General features: G+C 41.3%; 2 protein-coding genes across 2 annotated transcripts in view; one reads left to right on the forward strand and one right to left on the reverse strand.

Annotated features, from left to right (window-relative positions):
* LOC124154071 overlaps window positions 1-16,742 on the forward strand; it is a 166,959-nt gene that overhangs the window by 112,001 nt on the left and 38,216 nt on the right. The gene's annotated exons all lie outside the window — the stretch shown is intronic.
* Window positions 1-16,742, reverse strand: part of LOC124153195 (homeobox protein Hmx) — an 84,700-nt gene that overhangs the window by 2,842 nt on the left and 65,116 nt on the right. The window contains exon 3 of the mRNA XM_046526295.1: window positions 19-743. Coding sequence (XP_046382251.1) covers window positions 19-743 — 725 coding nt within the window. The remainder of the gene's footprint in view (window positions 1-18; window positions 744-16,742) is intronic.

Here is a 16,742-nt window from a genome sequence, read left to right on the forward strand (position 1 = left end):
TTCACCGTGATGACTTACTTGCGTCTCCGTCAAGTGCAGCGAAGCAGCGAGGCCGGCCCTCTCCGACGAGGAGAGGTACCTCTTGAGGTCGAACGTGGACTCCAGCTGGAAGACTTGGCTGCGTGAGAACACGGTCCGTGTCTTTTTCTTCCTCTTGTTACCGTTGGCGCCGCCGTTGGAGTTGGCGTCACCGTTGGAGCCGGCGTCTCCGCCCCCTTTGCGCCGCCCCTCATCCCCTCCGCCCCCGTCCTCGGACTCCTCGCCCCCGACACCCTTGTCCTCATCGTCATCTTCCTCCTCCTCCTCCTCCATGCCGCCCCCGCCGCCCCCGGACGATGACGTCGACAGGTGGCTGTTGAGGTGCATGTGGTGGTGGTGGTGGGGGTGGTTGTGGGACAGTCCGCCCCCGGGGGCGCCCGTGCCCTGGTGGGGCGACTTGGGTCCTCCGTTGTGCGAGCCGTGGTGGAGGTGCAGAGCGGGGTGGAGGTGTCCCAGGAGGCCGAGGTTGGAGGCGTGGGTGGAGCCGGGGGCGGAGGGCGAGGAGGAGGTCGGGGGCAGGAGGCAGTTGGAGGCGGGCGACGAGGAGGAGGCCGAGGAGGAGGCGGAGGGGGAGGCGGAGGAGCGGTGTCCACCGCCCCCGCCGTGGGGCGGCGGGGAGGTAGGTGGGGAGCGGCCGCAGCGGTCTCCGGGAGCGGGGGGAGAGCCGGGGGCGTTTTCGTTGGCTGACGTCGATCCCGGTCCTCCTGAGTGGAGAGAAATAGAAAAGATATTTAGTTTGAGAAATCTCAAAAAATGCGTCTATCCTATGCGGGTTTCTTTTTTAATGACTAGGAGGCTGAGAATTCGATCTTTCTCGTCAGCTTTCGTCGGCTTCTTCGTTGGAGGGAGGTTTAAAAGACAGGCAGGGTAGCAAAAATTCAATTATCAGAATAGTAAATTTTAATCGTTTTCCTAATTAAATGACTCCACTGTGCAACACTTAAGTAACAAATTGGTGGTTATCTGATGTGCCCAGGATAAATATGTCATTTACTCTGATGTACATAAGCCCATGAAATATGACTGAATTTTTAGCTGTAATGTCAAGTCACTTGAAACGAACTAGGTATAATAGTAGTACAACCCAGAAAACAGAACCTTCGAGATTTAATATTTTTTCTTATCAATCATTAAATTTATAATCATAAATTTACTAGTTTAACAATGTCCACTATGAATTAGACAAATAACTATCACTTTTTTTAAGTTTATTATGAAATATAAATTCATCAGTTAGCTAGTAAAACATCCTTCAGTACGGTTCAAGCACTCAATGGTACCTTTTTATTTATATCCGCATTAATTTTAAAATTAAATTTAAAAAAAGCCGATCCAACAATTGACAATCATCTGCCTGCTTAAGTAATAATTTCGCTGGAGACTTTATTATTTCCGACATGTCCAAACGAGCATGTACCAGCATGCACCTTATTTAGCATTTTTAATAAATATAGTTTTGCTAATTAAATGACTATACTATGCGATATTTAAGGTATAAATTTTTATCTGATGTGCCCAGAATGAATATGTCATTTTCTCTAATGTTATTTAATGAAAAAAAAATGTTCTCATCTTCAATCCTGCACTATGATTTCAGAAGTATATAAGTTTGTTATATCGATATTAAGAATATGTTGGTAAGCTTAAAAACAAGTTAAATGTCTAAGTTTCTTCATTTCTAAGTTCCTAAGGTCAATGAAATAGCCCATTACTCTAGTAAAGAAAAAAATTGGGAGCGAAAATCATGCTCGCTATGTCCATGAAGGTAAAAATTCGCACCTCGTGGCCGGGAATAAAATTTACACCCTCGCGCCAACCTATTGGAGACGACGCTATTTGAACAACTGCATTCACCGTAATAGCCTCGGGAGATTTAGGGCTTCGTAAACGATAAATTCGAAACCTTTCATTGGCGCGAGGGGCGAAAATCACATCCAGCCATTTTGCAGCAGCCTTCACCTCTCGCTCGTAAAGTGCCCTCCTTTTTCCGAAAAGCATCCTTAAATTTCAATCGATTGGCCTCGCTTTACCCTGAGCGAGCAATGTCTTCCACCACCACCTCCTTTACTTTCGGCTGCTACCTTCCTGTCATCTCTCAGCATCCCACTCCAACGTCTCCTGGGTCCAAAGCAAGATTCCTCCCCCGCCCTCTTCCCATAATTCCCTCCTGCTCTTGAGGTAGAGAGAGAGTCAACTCACACTTATATCAATCTCCTCCTTTCACTTCTGCCTCTCACCCAAGGAGGTCGTTATCGAAAAAATCGCTATATCGCTTCGGAGGAGTGGATTCTTTTCTCATGGGGTGAAAAAATCTGTGAACTAGGAGGTTAATTTAATCGTAAGTGAATATCGATGGTACAAAAAATGAGAATCGATTTCAACATGTTAGCTCGTGAGGTTTCATGATGTACCTACGTTAAGTTCTGCTGAAAATTGAAGTGAAAAGTGGGTAACTTTAATTGGACACCTAAATATTACCTGTTTCGATGACTAAAACACCACCACAGGTTTTGCAAAATACTAGGTATATAATAATATTGGAATCAACTGTTATAATCTTCTTTTGGAATTTGCTTTGATTGGTTTTAGTATCATTGTCGGTGACTTAGTTGTTAGTAAGTAAAATATCTGTTGCGACCAATAGCGCATAAAAATACTTAAAGTATGTACTTTTTAAACTTCAATCCCCCCCCCTTGTATGAACCTTTTGATGGGTGTGAAAATCGAGGCAAATGCTATCGCTCGAGTGTATTGATGAATAGAAACGTCGACGAGAATGGATATAAGCATGCTGATTTTGTTCTGGTTTTTGGATTTGGAGACAAATTTGTAAATTTGTTATTTAGCCAAACGTTGAAGATGTTTTAATCTGTTTTCCCTAAAGATTTTACGATGATAGTCAATACTTGACAGGAAGTAGTAGTGCTTATCGAAATATAAACGGGCGAGCGTATATTAAGCATTACTTTAAGTACTTCTATGCTAACGATCTTTATCACCTTGGCAAAAATATAAAATCCATAATGATAAGATTATTCGCTTAATGATGCTTCTCATCTTTCTAACTATCCTTAGTCATGAGGAGGTCCTAAGAAGAGCAGAAGAGAATCCTCATTAAACACATTGATAAAAAGATGGGACAACCTCATAGGCTAAAATTGAAACATGACGGATTAGTGAAAAATATCGTCGAAGTGCAAGTAGATGGGAAGAACGGAAATGAAGACCCCGAACAAAATTTATGGAACTGGTAAAAAAGGATGTGAAGGAGAAGAGATACAATGCTGAAGGTGTGAAAAAATTAGCTAAGTGAAGAGTAGATGGAAATCTTTAGTAGAGAGCTGCGTCAAACCAATCTTAAGATTCTGACAAATATTTCTCGGGTTTACATCCAGGTTAAAGCTTTTATGCAAGCCGACGTTTCGGAAGACGACTTGTCTTCCATCCTCAAGGCTGTGTTACTTTATCGAAACGTCGGCTTGCATAAAAGCTTTAACCTGGATGCAAACCCGAGAAATATTTGTCAGAAGTATTCACCAGGAAAAACTTAAATCGTTTAATCTTAAGATTGTTTACCAGTGATGATGATTCGCATAATGCTGGCTACAGTATAAGACACGGTCTCCGGCGTCACTTTGTGGAACTGTTTCATGTTAAAAATAAAAATACTTCGTTATATTCCATACTTTATTTCAAATGGTACGACCCTGGTTTCTGCACATCATGCTATCATCAGGTTATGCTAGATATAAAGGCACTGATGATAGCATGATATGCAGAAATTTTGGTCGTACCATTTGAATTAACGTGTGGAATATAACAAATTATTTTTTTATTTTCAACTGGAAATAGTATTTGAAAACGCACCAATGTGTTTTACGGCACTATTTTGAGGTACTGAGGAACACTAAAATCTTCTCAGAGTTCTAGTTTCAAGCGGGTGGAGAGAAAGACGAGGGCTGTAGGTAAAGGATTATGGCCTTCGAGAGGTAAGAAAAGAGAAGAGAGCAGAGAGGGTGGTGGGTGAGTTTAGCGAGTGGGAGCGTGTGTAAAGCCTTTGGGTTAGGTTAGAGTGAGTGGGTAGGTGGAGCGTAGAGTGTTTAGAGGAGCCTTTGGATGTTCGCCCCGTGGGGTGGAGAGTGGTTGAAGTGCGATGAAGGAGATGGAGAGGGTCTTCGAGGGCAAAGTGGTCGCGGGAGTGGCGCCAAATGGCCCTTCGAGTGAAGGGCCCCACGCCCCTGATGCGGGAGACACTTTGGTGCAATACTCTCTCGGGGGGTGGGACCTTATTGGGGGGAGGGCTTGGCAGAAGGTTTAAGGAGATCGTGGAAAGAAGATGGTGATTTACGGAGACAAAAGCGAGAAAGCGAATCAGAACCCTTGCTTCGGTGTCCTTCGTTTTATCACTTAGCCTTTCCTTCGCTCGAACGGGTCTCGAGAGAAATTGGTGGATAGAGGGAAGATACGCTCCGATCAATTTCTCTGACTGATCGTGGAAGGTGGTGAAGTTTTTATAGTATCGAATTGACCCCTTATTTTCCATTGTTGATCGTTCTAAAAGCTTTCACTGGCCATAATTGTCAAATGCCGGTTGGCCTCGGTGTCGGCGGGGAAGAGTCACGCAAGAGGACGCGGCTTCGAGTCAAGACTTGGTAGGTTGCCGCTATCCAGGGTGTGGATGTTCGTGCACGTTTAATTTGTGAGGGTAAAAATCCCGATGTAAAAGGCCAATAATGCTATGTTCGGTGGTACGGGAATTAATTAAAAAAATGGTGTTCTAATTCTCCACAATTTTTCCCCTCTGGTTTTAATGTCTCTGCTAACGGGGTAATGTCACAGCAAGGGCTAGTCTTTCTCATATGCAAAAAACCTAAGAATAAGAGAAATGCCAAAAGGTAGGGTATTATTACAAGTGTGAGTGGAGTTATTATAAAAAAAAACAGGGCTTTTAAAGCATCGCTAATAGTGCGAAAGATACACAGAGAAAAAATCATTCGCCTTGACCGGGATTCGAACCCGGATCCCCCGATTTCCGGTCGAGTGCTTTAGCCAGTTAAGCTACCCAGGCGTCATTCTTCCCTGTGGATATTTTCGGACACTAGGGGACATTGCATTGCGGGTGACTCCCGTAAAAGTTATCACCGCGGCTAGTCCCGGTATACTTTAAATCGCTAATAGTCTTTTAAAATCTTTTTCTGTTTTTATTTTAAGCAATTTATGAATGAAATTCACCGCTCCGTTAATTATGAGCCCAATCGTTTCCCCAAAGAAGTTTCGCCTACGCTGTAGAGGGCTTTTTCAATGGTTTTCAATACGTTTTTATCATGATTTTGGTGATTGAGATAAAATTTGGGAGGAGTCAGGCATTCAACTTTCAAATTTTCGACATTTTTTCACAGCAAAAGTAATGGTTTAATAATCATCTTCCGTTAGTATATGCTAAAATTTCTCCTTTACTCATATACTTCATCAACTGATTTAGAATTAATTTTAAAATATTTAGTTTGCGAGGTAATACGGAGTGTTTTAGAGAAAATGAGTTTGGAGAAGAAGAGATGATGGAATGGAATCTGGCAGAGAGAGAGGATGAAAATACGTTGAAAAGGACGCAAAGAAGAGACAGGGAGAGAGATGATGAATACGTTGGCAAGAGGAGAGACAGGGGAATAAGTCAGCGAGGGAGGAATTTCAGAAAATCCACTGGAAGCTCGGGAGAGTAATCTCGGAGTGACCAGAAGTGTCACTTGACCTTTCCCCCCACCCAAAGAGACTCCAATCTCCTGGCCCTACCCTCCCTTCAACCGCTTACACGCTCACTCCACTTTCTTCTGTCCCTTCCTCCCCTTGCCCTTAAGGTCCTTCATCCCTCCCTACACTTCTTCCTGCCTACTACGTGGCCTTAACGTCCCACACCACTCTTCTTACGTAGAGGAGGCACGTCACTACTCTCTCTGCCAAGTTAGGGAGAAGCTCTGCCGCAGCTCCTGCCACAAAACGTGAACCTTTGCGAAGGCGAGTCGTTCCTTTGAAGAGACTTTTCCCTCTCTCTGTTTCTCTCTCTCTCTCTTCCTCCGTTGCCCTCGCCAAAATCTCCAGGACTCGCCGCCCTCTGAGGATGGGAACGGAATGGTTTGCGTCCCTAGTCTCCGATCAAGTCTTCTCTCTCTCTCTTTTCCAGCCCAAGTGCCCGTCCCCTATTCCACTCTCGTCGCACTTCCAACGTCACCTTCCCAGTGCTCAAAAGGTTTCGGTGCCTGAATTGCGTGGTGGGTATTATGCTCCTATTTGCTTCAAGTACTTTACATAAGCGCCTGGCAGTTTTGTTTGAAAAGGCATTTTAAAGACTAAAATATTAATCTGCTGCTTTACTTACTCTTATATGCTTCAAGTACTTTATAAATGCCTGACAGTTTTTTTAACGCATTCTAAATATTATTGTATTAATCTGCTGCTTTACTTACTGTGCTCATATATGCTTCAAGTACTTTATGAACGCCTGGTAGTTGTGTTTGACAACGTACTTTAAAGACTAAAGTAATTACCTCTGGCATTTCAAAGATGACGGAGAACTCCTGTTTGACTGTTTTTTTATCGTGGGAAATTTAATGGGGTTATTTATTACACTCTTTTAAATGCATACAAGCATCTCAGGCATGAAAGGTTTTCCTTGGTATTTTTTCGGAGATGTACAAATTAAATGAGAGCTACAGGTATATTTTGAAAATGGGTACCCCATGTTCTAAAGGCATGATAAGATTTTGAACGAGTAATACGCTACTAATGTCGTCCTCGATACCACCGGTTCAGCGGGAATGATACGTTCTCTTAAGGTATTTCATACTTCACTTAAACTTATATCGTTTCTATTATATTCCGATTAATATTTAGTCGCAGAGCCGAGGTTTGTCCTTCGTTGTCTTCTGACAGTTAATTTGTTTTCATAACCCAGAGGATATCATTAAACGGAGAAAAAGAAAATTTGAAATAAAAGAAACTACTAGCCTGGAAGGTTGCCAGAGTGACCCTCATTATTGAAATCATGAAATCATTCTAGAAAATCGTTTCACCCATGTGTCTCCCTTCAATTTCAATCTCAAACTCTGCTTTAATTTTAGTAGATACACTTAGTAGTTCTTCCCAAATACATGTCGTCGTCTACACTTGAGCAAAGGAGTAGTGGATGTTCTTAGCAGTGTACAGATTCCCTTAATAATTTGACTTTCATATAACAATGAAGACTAAGTTGGATAAATTGTCATGTAATGACTGATGCCTTTTACGGAAAGCACAGTACTGTAATAAGAGGATGGGATAAGTCTCCTTCATAAAAAAGCGATTTATCCTTAATCACGCTAATTTATCTCAGAGGGAAGTAGTACCAATTTTCTAGAGACACAGAAACCTCCTAGTGCTTGCACAAGCTTTGCTTTATTCTCGTATAATTGGCTCGAGGAGCAGGTGGGGTGGGGAAGAAGACCCTAGGGGGTGTCAGTCCCCTTCCAGGACGAGGTAAGGGTGGGCGAAGCGGTGAAAAGGTGACAAAAAATGCGAAGCCTGGGATAGCGAAAAAAAAATACGAAATAAAAACCTCGGAGGGAGAGGGAGGAAGAGGGGAAGCCTGAGAGGTGCCCCTGCGATGTCCGTCGTGTCCTTTCCCTGAGTACCTCCCCAAAAAAATGTAGTCCCCACAGTCTCGTTGAGGAGGAAACTATACCATCCCAACTTGTGCATGCATTGAAAAGCATAATTGAGAGAGAGTTCGTCAGAGCAACACCCTACGGATTTGAATTTTCCAGCAGCATTATGCATTCCACTGCCTATAGATTTGAAAAATTTGTCATTAGCATGTTTATCCCACAGAAATGACCACCACAAGAGAGCGCCATTTATTTCAATACCATCGACACTAGTAAGCGTTCACTCCTTATTTTAAAAGCAGTTTGAAGTGGAGGAGTTAATAGGACAAATACATTTATCACTAACGATCTTAATTAGTCGAATTGGTTACGAAAAATTAAACCTATCAAGTTGAAATGCTCAGAATAGGTAGATTTGAGATTTTGCTACATTTTCCTTAGCCTAAGCCGTAAAATTATTACATGCTAGGGAGTACTGAGGGTAATCATAGGAATATAAGATTCAGGACTTGTTGCATAATACTTCTATTTCGTATCCTTTGAAATTTTCAAGATGAAAGTGTACGTTGAAAGCGAGTGGTGGGCCACCAAAAATCGGTGGTGACCGTAGATTAGTGAAATAACACAGTAATTTTCAAGGAGAACTAGTGCAGTCAAAGTTAAGTTGTAATGGAAGAATTTTATCAAATCGTAATGGTGTAATGATTAATGTATATTCTCTCTGTGCAAAAATTCTTTTTCGCATACATCACAGTGGGGGTATGCGTCATCACCACAACAGATAATCATGCGGACAATCAATGGTGCACAACCGTGGTGCTTTGGCTCCATGGGTGACTAAATGTCCGCATTGAGATTCGAAGCTGAAATTTGAGCGCTGTGGTGGATTTTAGTGGAAGGATTTGAGTGGGAGATAAATGGAGAGGAGTTAGTCTGTCGTAAGAATGAGGTGACCACACCTTTTCTGACCTTATCAGGGACCGAGAGAAAAAAATCTCTTAGGACGGAAATATTACCACGAACAAAAACAGCTGAAAGGAGGAACACCACCTCCCACGTAACACTATACGGGATTCGATTGTGTAGAAGGGGAGATGGAAACGATGTCGAATTTGATTCCCTTTTTCTTTTCCCCTCGACACCCGTACCTACGCTGTTTTGAGCATTAGGTTCTTTTTTTTGGTGGGATGGGAGGGGGAGGTTGGCAGGGGTGAGGGATGGGCGTGGATGGTTTTTTTATTCTTTGATCAGTGGGCTCACTCACCAGGGTCATTTGATTGCTGATAGAGGATTCCCAAGTCAGCCGCTAGGATTGTTGTCGCTCCACGCGCATTAACCGTTTATAACCCAGAGCTACTTCAGGGAGAAATCAAATTTCAGGATTTTTCATTTTGAAAACACGAAAATTCTGCACTAAATCATGTGTATCGTGGTAGCTAAATATTTCGTCATTAAAATCTGCACCATAAAATAATGCGTAGTTTTTATATGCTCTAAATAGGGCTGAAAATGTATACATTTTTAATGCTGCTTAGAAGCAACATTGGGTTATAAAGGGTTAAAATCAGATTTCGAAATCGCCACTCTCGGCGCTACTAGTCATCTATATCCACTTCTCACCAGGAAATCCACGACAAAAATATGTAACCGAGGTAATAAATCATATGAACTACATATTTAATGTATGCTAGATGATTTTCAACCAAAAAAAAAATACCACTTCCACTAAGGTTAATGGCCAAATTCACGCTGGAGTAGATACAGCTGCCCAGTGGCGCCGCCAAATAAAATGCGCGCGAAACGGCAACAGATGCAACGCTTAACCACCATGTTTTTTGGCCCCCTTTGATGGAGTCCCTTTGATTCGAGCAATATAGAGAACCATTGTTTTCCGTTTTTCGATCCAACGCAAACTTCTCGTCGGCAAAAATCGACCCCGTAAGGTTATTTCTGGAAAAATTGAAAATATATGTTAGTATTCTTTAACGCTCTCCAACTAAATTATCATTTGAAAAGCTAAACTTGCTCGTTTTAAAATATTTTACGGATACTTAAAAGCCCGTAATCTACGCAAATTATACATCAGAGTTATTATCCCTGAGAGGTATGGCATACCACCAAGGCGTCGCGAAAAGCAATGAGATTTCCTCCTAAAACAAGACTTTAATCCGCCCCTTGATGAAGTGTACCAATAATAGAAGTTCATGACTATGAATGAATTCTGAAAGCAGTTCATCCATGGTGTACTTATAAATTCAATCGTACGAGTAGCCAAATACGCATTTACGATGAAGTGCCGTCTGTACTTTGTTATCCTCAAGGAGAAAGCGAGAGTATACGCGGTGGCCTTCGTGACTCGTTAGTCACTTGTCTCCTCCTCCCTTTTCCCTCGCTCTCCACACCCTCTTCTTTCCTAGCTCTTAATTTTCCGCCAATAACCCCCTTAACACGATTGGTTTCCGGGCGGGAAGACCAAACCGTGCGTACCCGCAGCCAAGCGAAGCGTGAACTTGTCAAGGGCTCGGGAAAAAAACACGCACGCACAAGGGAAACTTAAAAAACACAGTCGTGCTAACCTTCCCTGAGGGGACTGTGATACGTGAATTGCCGATTAAATGGGATTATAGGACGTGCGTGGGTTTTTAGAGTAAAATCTCCCCCCCCCTCCCACCAATACCTCCCCCAACTCCTTGTCTCGCTAATGCATCGACGAAAAAATGAAGTGTATTTTCTTACATGGGTAACTTAAGGCTTACTGAACCGTTTTAAGTAGCATTAGCTCTGTTGGGTTGACTTAGCCTGTTCGTGAGCAATAATCGCTCATCCGCGACTGAGCACGAAATAAATAACTTGGAGAAGAGCTAGAAAAAAAATGTGGATTTATGGTACTAAATATTCATCGCCCGTTTAAGACTTCGCCCCCGCTAGGATTTAGGCAAATGCATGAATGAAAAAATTCATGTACCGATAAGGGATGAGAGAATGCTAATGAAATGTACGAGGAACATGTTGATTTTAAATACAGTACCGTCAGTTGCCTCAGCAGTTTGTTCAAGTGAGAGTTCCCTAGCGATTAACTCGATCCGTAATGATTTTATGTGTTTCCGAGATAATTTTCAAAATATGAGAATGATTTTCAAATTTTATACTTAGTCTTACGTTTACAGTTACCTTTTTTCAATCATGAATAAAATAATGCAGCGTTCAAACGTATTTATAAAAAATACGCGGCCTGCATATAAGGACACCTTTAATAAAAATGAAATTCTCCTTGAGATTCCAAAGTAATTAATGAAAAGTTTGTTTGAGTAAAATACCTAAGGCAAATAATTATCGACATGTTAACCAATCTTTAGGCTGTATTATTTACACAAATATCTTGCTCTTAGTAATTTATTTTCTTTCCCAAAATTTAACTGCGGTAATATATTCCTTAACCTGAAAATTGGTTCATAGTACATCTGCCGATAGTTGGGAATGGAACTGCTCAACAAGATGCAAACAATTTCCACACGAAAATTATGGCGGTAAATATGTTCCACATTCACGCTAAGACATTTACTAAATATGAGAGATGAAATATTTTTATGACGCATACGAAAAACCTTAATTAGGTGAAGCCAAATCGGAGCCAGAGAGCAATAGTATTGGACCACAGTTTTTAACCCAAGAAATCGGAAAACTACCGCAATTGAGAAACAAGCTGATAATTCTTTTTATATGGCACTGAAAGATTAAATAACTTTCCTCCTCCACTTTGCAGGCATTTTAGTTTCATTTTCCCTCGATAGAGGATTTAAAACTGAGAAGATTATTTCGCGAGAGCGAAGATAAACGGGTGGTTGCGAGGAGTTGCCGACTAACAGACAGTGAGGTAGGAGAAAAACACGTTTGCGCACACTTTGTCCCAAAGTAGGGTCCATACCCTTGGGATAGGAGGATCGATCGCCTCGGTTCACATTTTTCCCACCAGGGGGGAAAAAAGCGCTCTTTCGGAAGCCTTCCTTTCTCTCTCTCCCTCCCCCCCACCCCCTTCCATCCCTCCCTCTCTCTCTCTCTCTCTCTCTATCTTTCAATCTCTTTCACTCTCTTTTTCCCTTTCTCTCCAGACGGTTAAACAAATGGGAAGGTTGAATAGAGTGCTGTGAAGAGTTTAACTTGCCGCTCTCCTGTAACGCCGTGAATTTCTTTATTAATTATATTTGACCTGCCACCAATCTCTTGGCTCAAAGTGATAGATCGCCCAGAGGCAACGTTGGTAGCATTCTCGGGTCTGCGTCAGGGTTAGCTAAGCCATCAGAGGGAGGTTTGCGAGAGCGCTCCAGGTGGCTGCGCAGTGACCAATAGATGAGACAAACGTTGTAACACCCTATTGGATTTCTAGATATACTGAAAGGGAGTAGGCCTCATTGTGATTTGAAGTGGGAAGTACTTACAGGAAGGAGAAGCTGCTGTATTGCTTCTAAAGTACTCCATGGAAACCTACCTACTTAGAATACTTTTCACTGTAAATAGGTAGTCACTGAATATTCTCTGCCACCACCGGGATTTGAACCCGAGCCCGCCGAGTAGGAAGCCAACACACTAACAACCACACCAACCCGATCCTCAACGCTTACTAAAACTATGATGTCATGGCATAAAGCAGTGGTTCCTAAAGTGGGCACCACAGCCCCCTGGGGGCGGTGTACTACTCTGTAGGGGCGAAAAGAGCCAAGGAGGCGGCAGGGGGCAATTTACTTCTATCTTAAAAGTATATTATTACTGAAGTTCCTTTTATTGTGTATTAAGCCTTTTGCATAAATGTGCTATGAAAACTATACACAGATTGAATTCTAAATAAATATTCGATTATCCATTTTTTAAATTTAACTATTACAATGTTACTCATTTGGTTATTTAGTCTATGATTCTAATTATTATTTTTACCAATTAGTTACCAATTAGGGGGCGCTGAGTATAGGTTTATGGATCCAAGGGGGCGGATGCTAGAAAAAGTTTGGGAAACACTGGCATAAAGTATCATTTGGTAAAATGTGGTTGTCTTGCGATATTTTGGACTCCGTTAAAATGAAACCAGGCCCAATGAGTGAGCGTAACGTGAGAAGTGCATGAACCGCCTGAAATTCCACCCGACAATGACACCCCACGTTGGCAGAGCATGATTCCCGGAAGGCAAAACGAGCGGCGGCGTGTGCAGGCGAAGCCCCTAGTGACACCCTCTCGTTTGTCTCAATATTAGGACCTGATTTCTGCTCGGAGAAAAAAATACGTGAGAGAAAATGAGGAAGCCTAGAATGAATGGAAATTTTTCCCACGAGAATAACCACCCGTTTTTCCCCATCGGAGTTTATGAGAGTGTATATTCTCGCCATAATAATATGCCATGATTATATGTATACCAACTTCCTCGCGCTCAGACTCGTGAATAAACCAATTCATTTATCTAAGTGTTGTGAAAATCTTCACATTAAATACAGAATATGTAGCTGTGAAGCATTATCTTATCTAACGAGCGCGATTCACAAAGCAATGTCATTTTTGCTTCTTGGAAATCCTCATCAACTTAATTCAATTTTTCGACAGCACATTAAAATTATTTCAACAAAGTTAAGGAAAGTGCTAGCACAAAATGTTGCTGCCTCAAATTAAATGCTTTTACTTAAGGAAATTACAAAGAATTCAATGGAAATTTTACGGCTACATTATTAAAAGTTTTTACCTTGATGATATGACTAAAACCACATTTTCAAGCCAGTATAAAATATTTTGTAGCATTAATGAATTGATGGTGTCCAGCATTATGCATACAGTGTAAATTACTGTTAGAATGAAATGTAGCTATTGAATCAATATTATGGCTCATTTTTTTCACTCACCGAAACTGTTAAAATTAAACATCTCAGAATAGTGTCTTAATATCATGACTTTTTGCAGCAAACCTAGGGTAATAATCGGGCAAATATTCTTCAAAATATATCTTAATACATTTCAAATGATGTAACATTATAATTTTATGTTGGATTTGTCTTTGACGTAATTACTTGATTTTCCTCAAGACAAGGGTTCCACTGATTATGTTAATTGCGTATACTCAATTATTTTTCTACTAATTTTCTTCAGCTTTCGCAAAGATTTTGAGGTCAAGAGTGCGGATTCTCACAAAGTTAGGCCTTTACTGTTCCATTTCGTTGAGAAATTTTCTCGTGATATGGAAGGCTGAAAGTATTGCGGAATTTTTCAGTTTAATGATTGCATTTGGATGAAGATTGATTATTTTAAAACTATTTTGTGCATCATTATTATTATTATGCTATTATTTCAGGTTCACCAGAAAGCTATTTCATATGTATACGCAAAAGCTCGGTCATTCAAAAACCCCCACAAATGCGAACCCACACACATCGTGGCGTGTGCACGTGTTTCCCCGTTGGTGTATCCTATGGGAAAGCGGCATTTGAGTGGATGCTTTGCGGTATGAGCAGGTGTGACGATGGCCCGCCAGTGAGCGAGGCTCTCGGGACACCGGCTCTGCACTGTTTGTTGCGAGGGAGGAGGAGGAGGAGGAGAAAGACGAGTCTTATGACAAGGAAGGAGGGGGTGGGGGCGACGGCTTGTGCTGAGGGGGGAGTGGGGTGGGGTAGTAATTCGAAGCTCACGACGGGAGGTGCGGTGAATGAAAGAGTCAACGCCGCTCTTTATTATATACAGCCGAGTCGGAAGTTCACCCCTCCCCCCTCACCAAAAAAACCCGTTTACTCATCTTCCTTTTTTTAGAACTCCTGTTTTCCCTCGTTTTTTTTAGAATTCCCATATTTTTTCACCCGCCCAGATTGAAGATAATGCGTGTAATAACGTGGGGAACATGCTCGAAAAATACATAGTGTTTAGCGCTGTTGTTTCAACGGAAAGCTGATATTATTTCCTCCTCTATTATTTTGTATTCGATCGTACGAGTATTTCGAGGATGGAAAATTATACTTTATTTTCAATCTTGTGTTCCGGATGTTTTCTGCCGATTTGAGTACCAGGTGATGGTGGTAGCAGAATCAAAATTCGTATGTATTCGATGTATCTTCCTGATCTAACAAAAATTCTAATTATCCAGGGAGGAGAATAATTCAACATGAATTGCTAATTTTTAGTCAAACTAGATCAGTGTTTGTAAAGATCGCAAAAACATTGCATCATTAGTTCTATCGTTTGCTGTGAAAAGTGAATATATTAAGGCAGTGCTAAGAGATATTAAATTCCATGAGTGCCAGTAGGTAAAAAAATAAGGTGCCACCAAAACGATTTAGTATGGTAACAATAACTTGCGTGGTAAATATACTAGATAGGCATCATCAAATCATTAATACTGCAAAAGTGTTTATACCAGACAATATTTACTTAATTATGAACCTTGAGTTGATAATTTGAGACAATAATCGGGAAACAAAGAGGTTAAAAATTTACATAAAAGTGAAATATCAAAATAATTCAAGTCTGTTCTTTTATCTGAGAACATTTCCACAGAATTGTCGCTAGGAAAAATACGGAGTCAAAGGAAAATCCACCGTAAAATAGCAAAAGCAGCATTTTCTGAGGATCTAAGCTCATAGTTTTTCTTGTCATCATGGAGTAATTTTACATATTTTCGGCCAATACTGTTTGTTTTAACCATATTTTTATTAAGTATTAATATTTTTTCAATAAATTAAAAGCCTTCAAGAACGAAATTAAATACGATTCAGCAGCAAGCGGCAATTTGGGGATCAATATTTTTACATCAGTTTTGTTTGGCCTAAATGATTCATTTTAGTTATCGTCATATACAAAGTGGATAAAAGCCTTTACATGATGCTTAACTGAAATTTAGGCGGAAGTGTTTGGTGAATATATCCCAACTTGTTTAAATCGATAAGCGATTTGTTGTTTGCATTAATTATCACCATTAAAAAATTGTCCTCACTTAAGCTGTGGTTTTCACTGTTAACTTGAGCTTTGTATAAAATCCAGTGGTAAAAATGGCTGAATTAGATATGTGTTGTATCACCTTCTCCGGCAGATTTATTTATCCACTTGGTTGGGACAGAATCAAATAAGTAACACTCCCGATTAGTGGCGTAACTAGGAATATGCTTTGGGGGGATGGAGGGGTTTTGGGGGCGGTCCCTCCAACCCCCAGGAAACGGGGATCATGGAAAATTATTGAAAAATGACATTCCTGGCAATACATTTAACATAATTTCGGCACTTAAAATTTAACTTCAAGCAGATGCAAATATTAAATGTCAAAACTAGAGAGTAGTTTTTAAATATTTTTCTTCATTTCTCTGAGGCTTTGGGAGGAATCTATTCCCTCATCCCCCCATAGTTATGCCACAGCCCCCATTATTGTTTATTTTCGTGTGCCCCACCTTTAGTGCTTTCATCATGCGTCCATCAATTTATTCTCATTAAGAGATGTGAGGAAACTTGGGAGGCGTTTGGCAAAGGCGATTAGTTTGCTGTGAAGGAGGGTTGAAAATGAACATGACGTCGACGGGGAGATTGAGGTGAAAGGGTTGCAAGAGAGAGATTCCAAGTCAGGTGTAGGTTCAGGTGGGGAAGTAAGAAGCGAGGGACGGGAAAGGGGGGAGGGCCGTTGGTTGGGGGAGTGAAGTTGCCACACTGAGGAGCAAATATGCGAAATACCCGTGGCAAAATACCACAGAGAAAAAATCATTCGCCTTGACCAGAATACGAACCCGGATCCCCCGATTACCGGTCGAGTGCTTTAGCCAGTTTGGCTACCGAGGTATCATTCATTTCTTTGGATATTTGTGGACACAACCGGATAAGGTAGTATGGACTGCTGAGCATATGATGCCACAAGTAGTCCAAATATTGCGCACAGCGCCACAGCCGGAGAGCAAAGCCCGAACTTTGACCACATAGAGGGGGTTGCTCTCGACTAGTTTTTTAAGTATTCCGGGACTAGCCACGGTAATAACTTTTACGGGAGTCGACACAATGCACAATTTGTGCGTAAAATCCAAAGAGAAACCTTAAGATCCTTCCTTGTCCAGTTATGTCTACAAA

The sequence above is a fragment of the Ischnura elegans genome, chromosome 2 (genome assembly GCF_921293095.1).
Source record: "Ischnura elegans chromosome 2, ioIscEleg1.1, whole genome shotgun sequence".
In the NCBI taxonomy this organism is placed as follows: domain Eukaryota; kingdom Metazoa; phylum Arthropoda; class Insecta; order Odonata; family Coenagrionidae; genus Ischnura; species Ischnura elegans.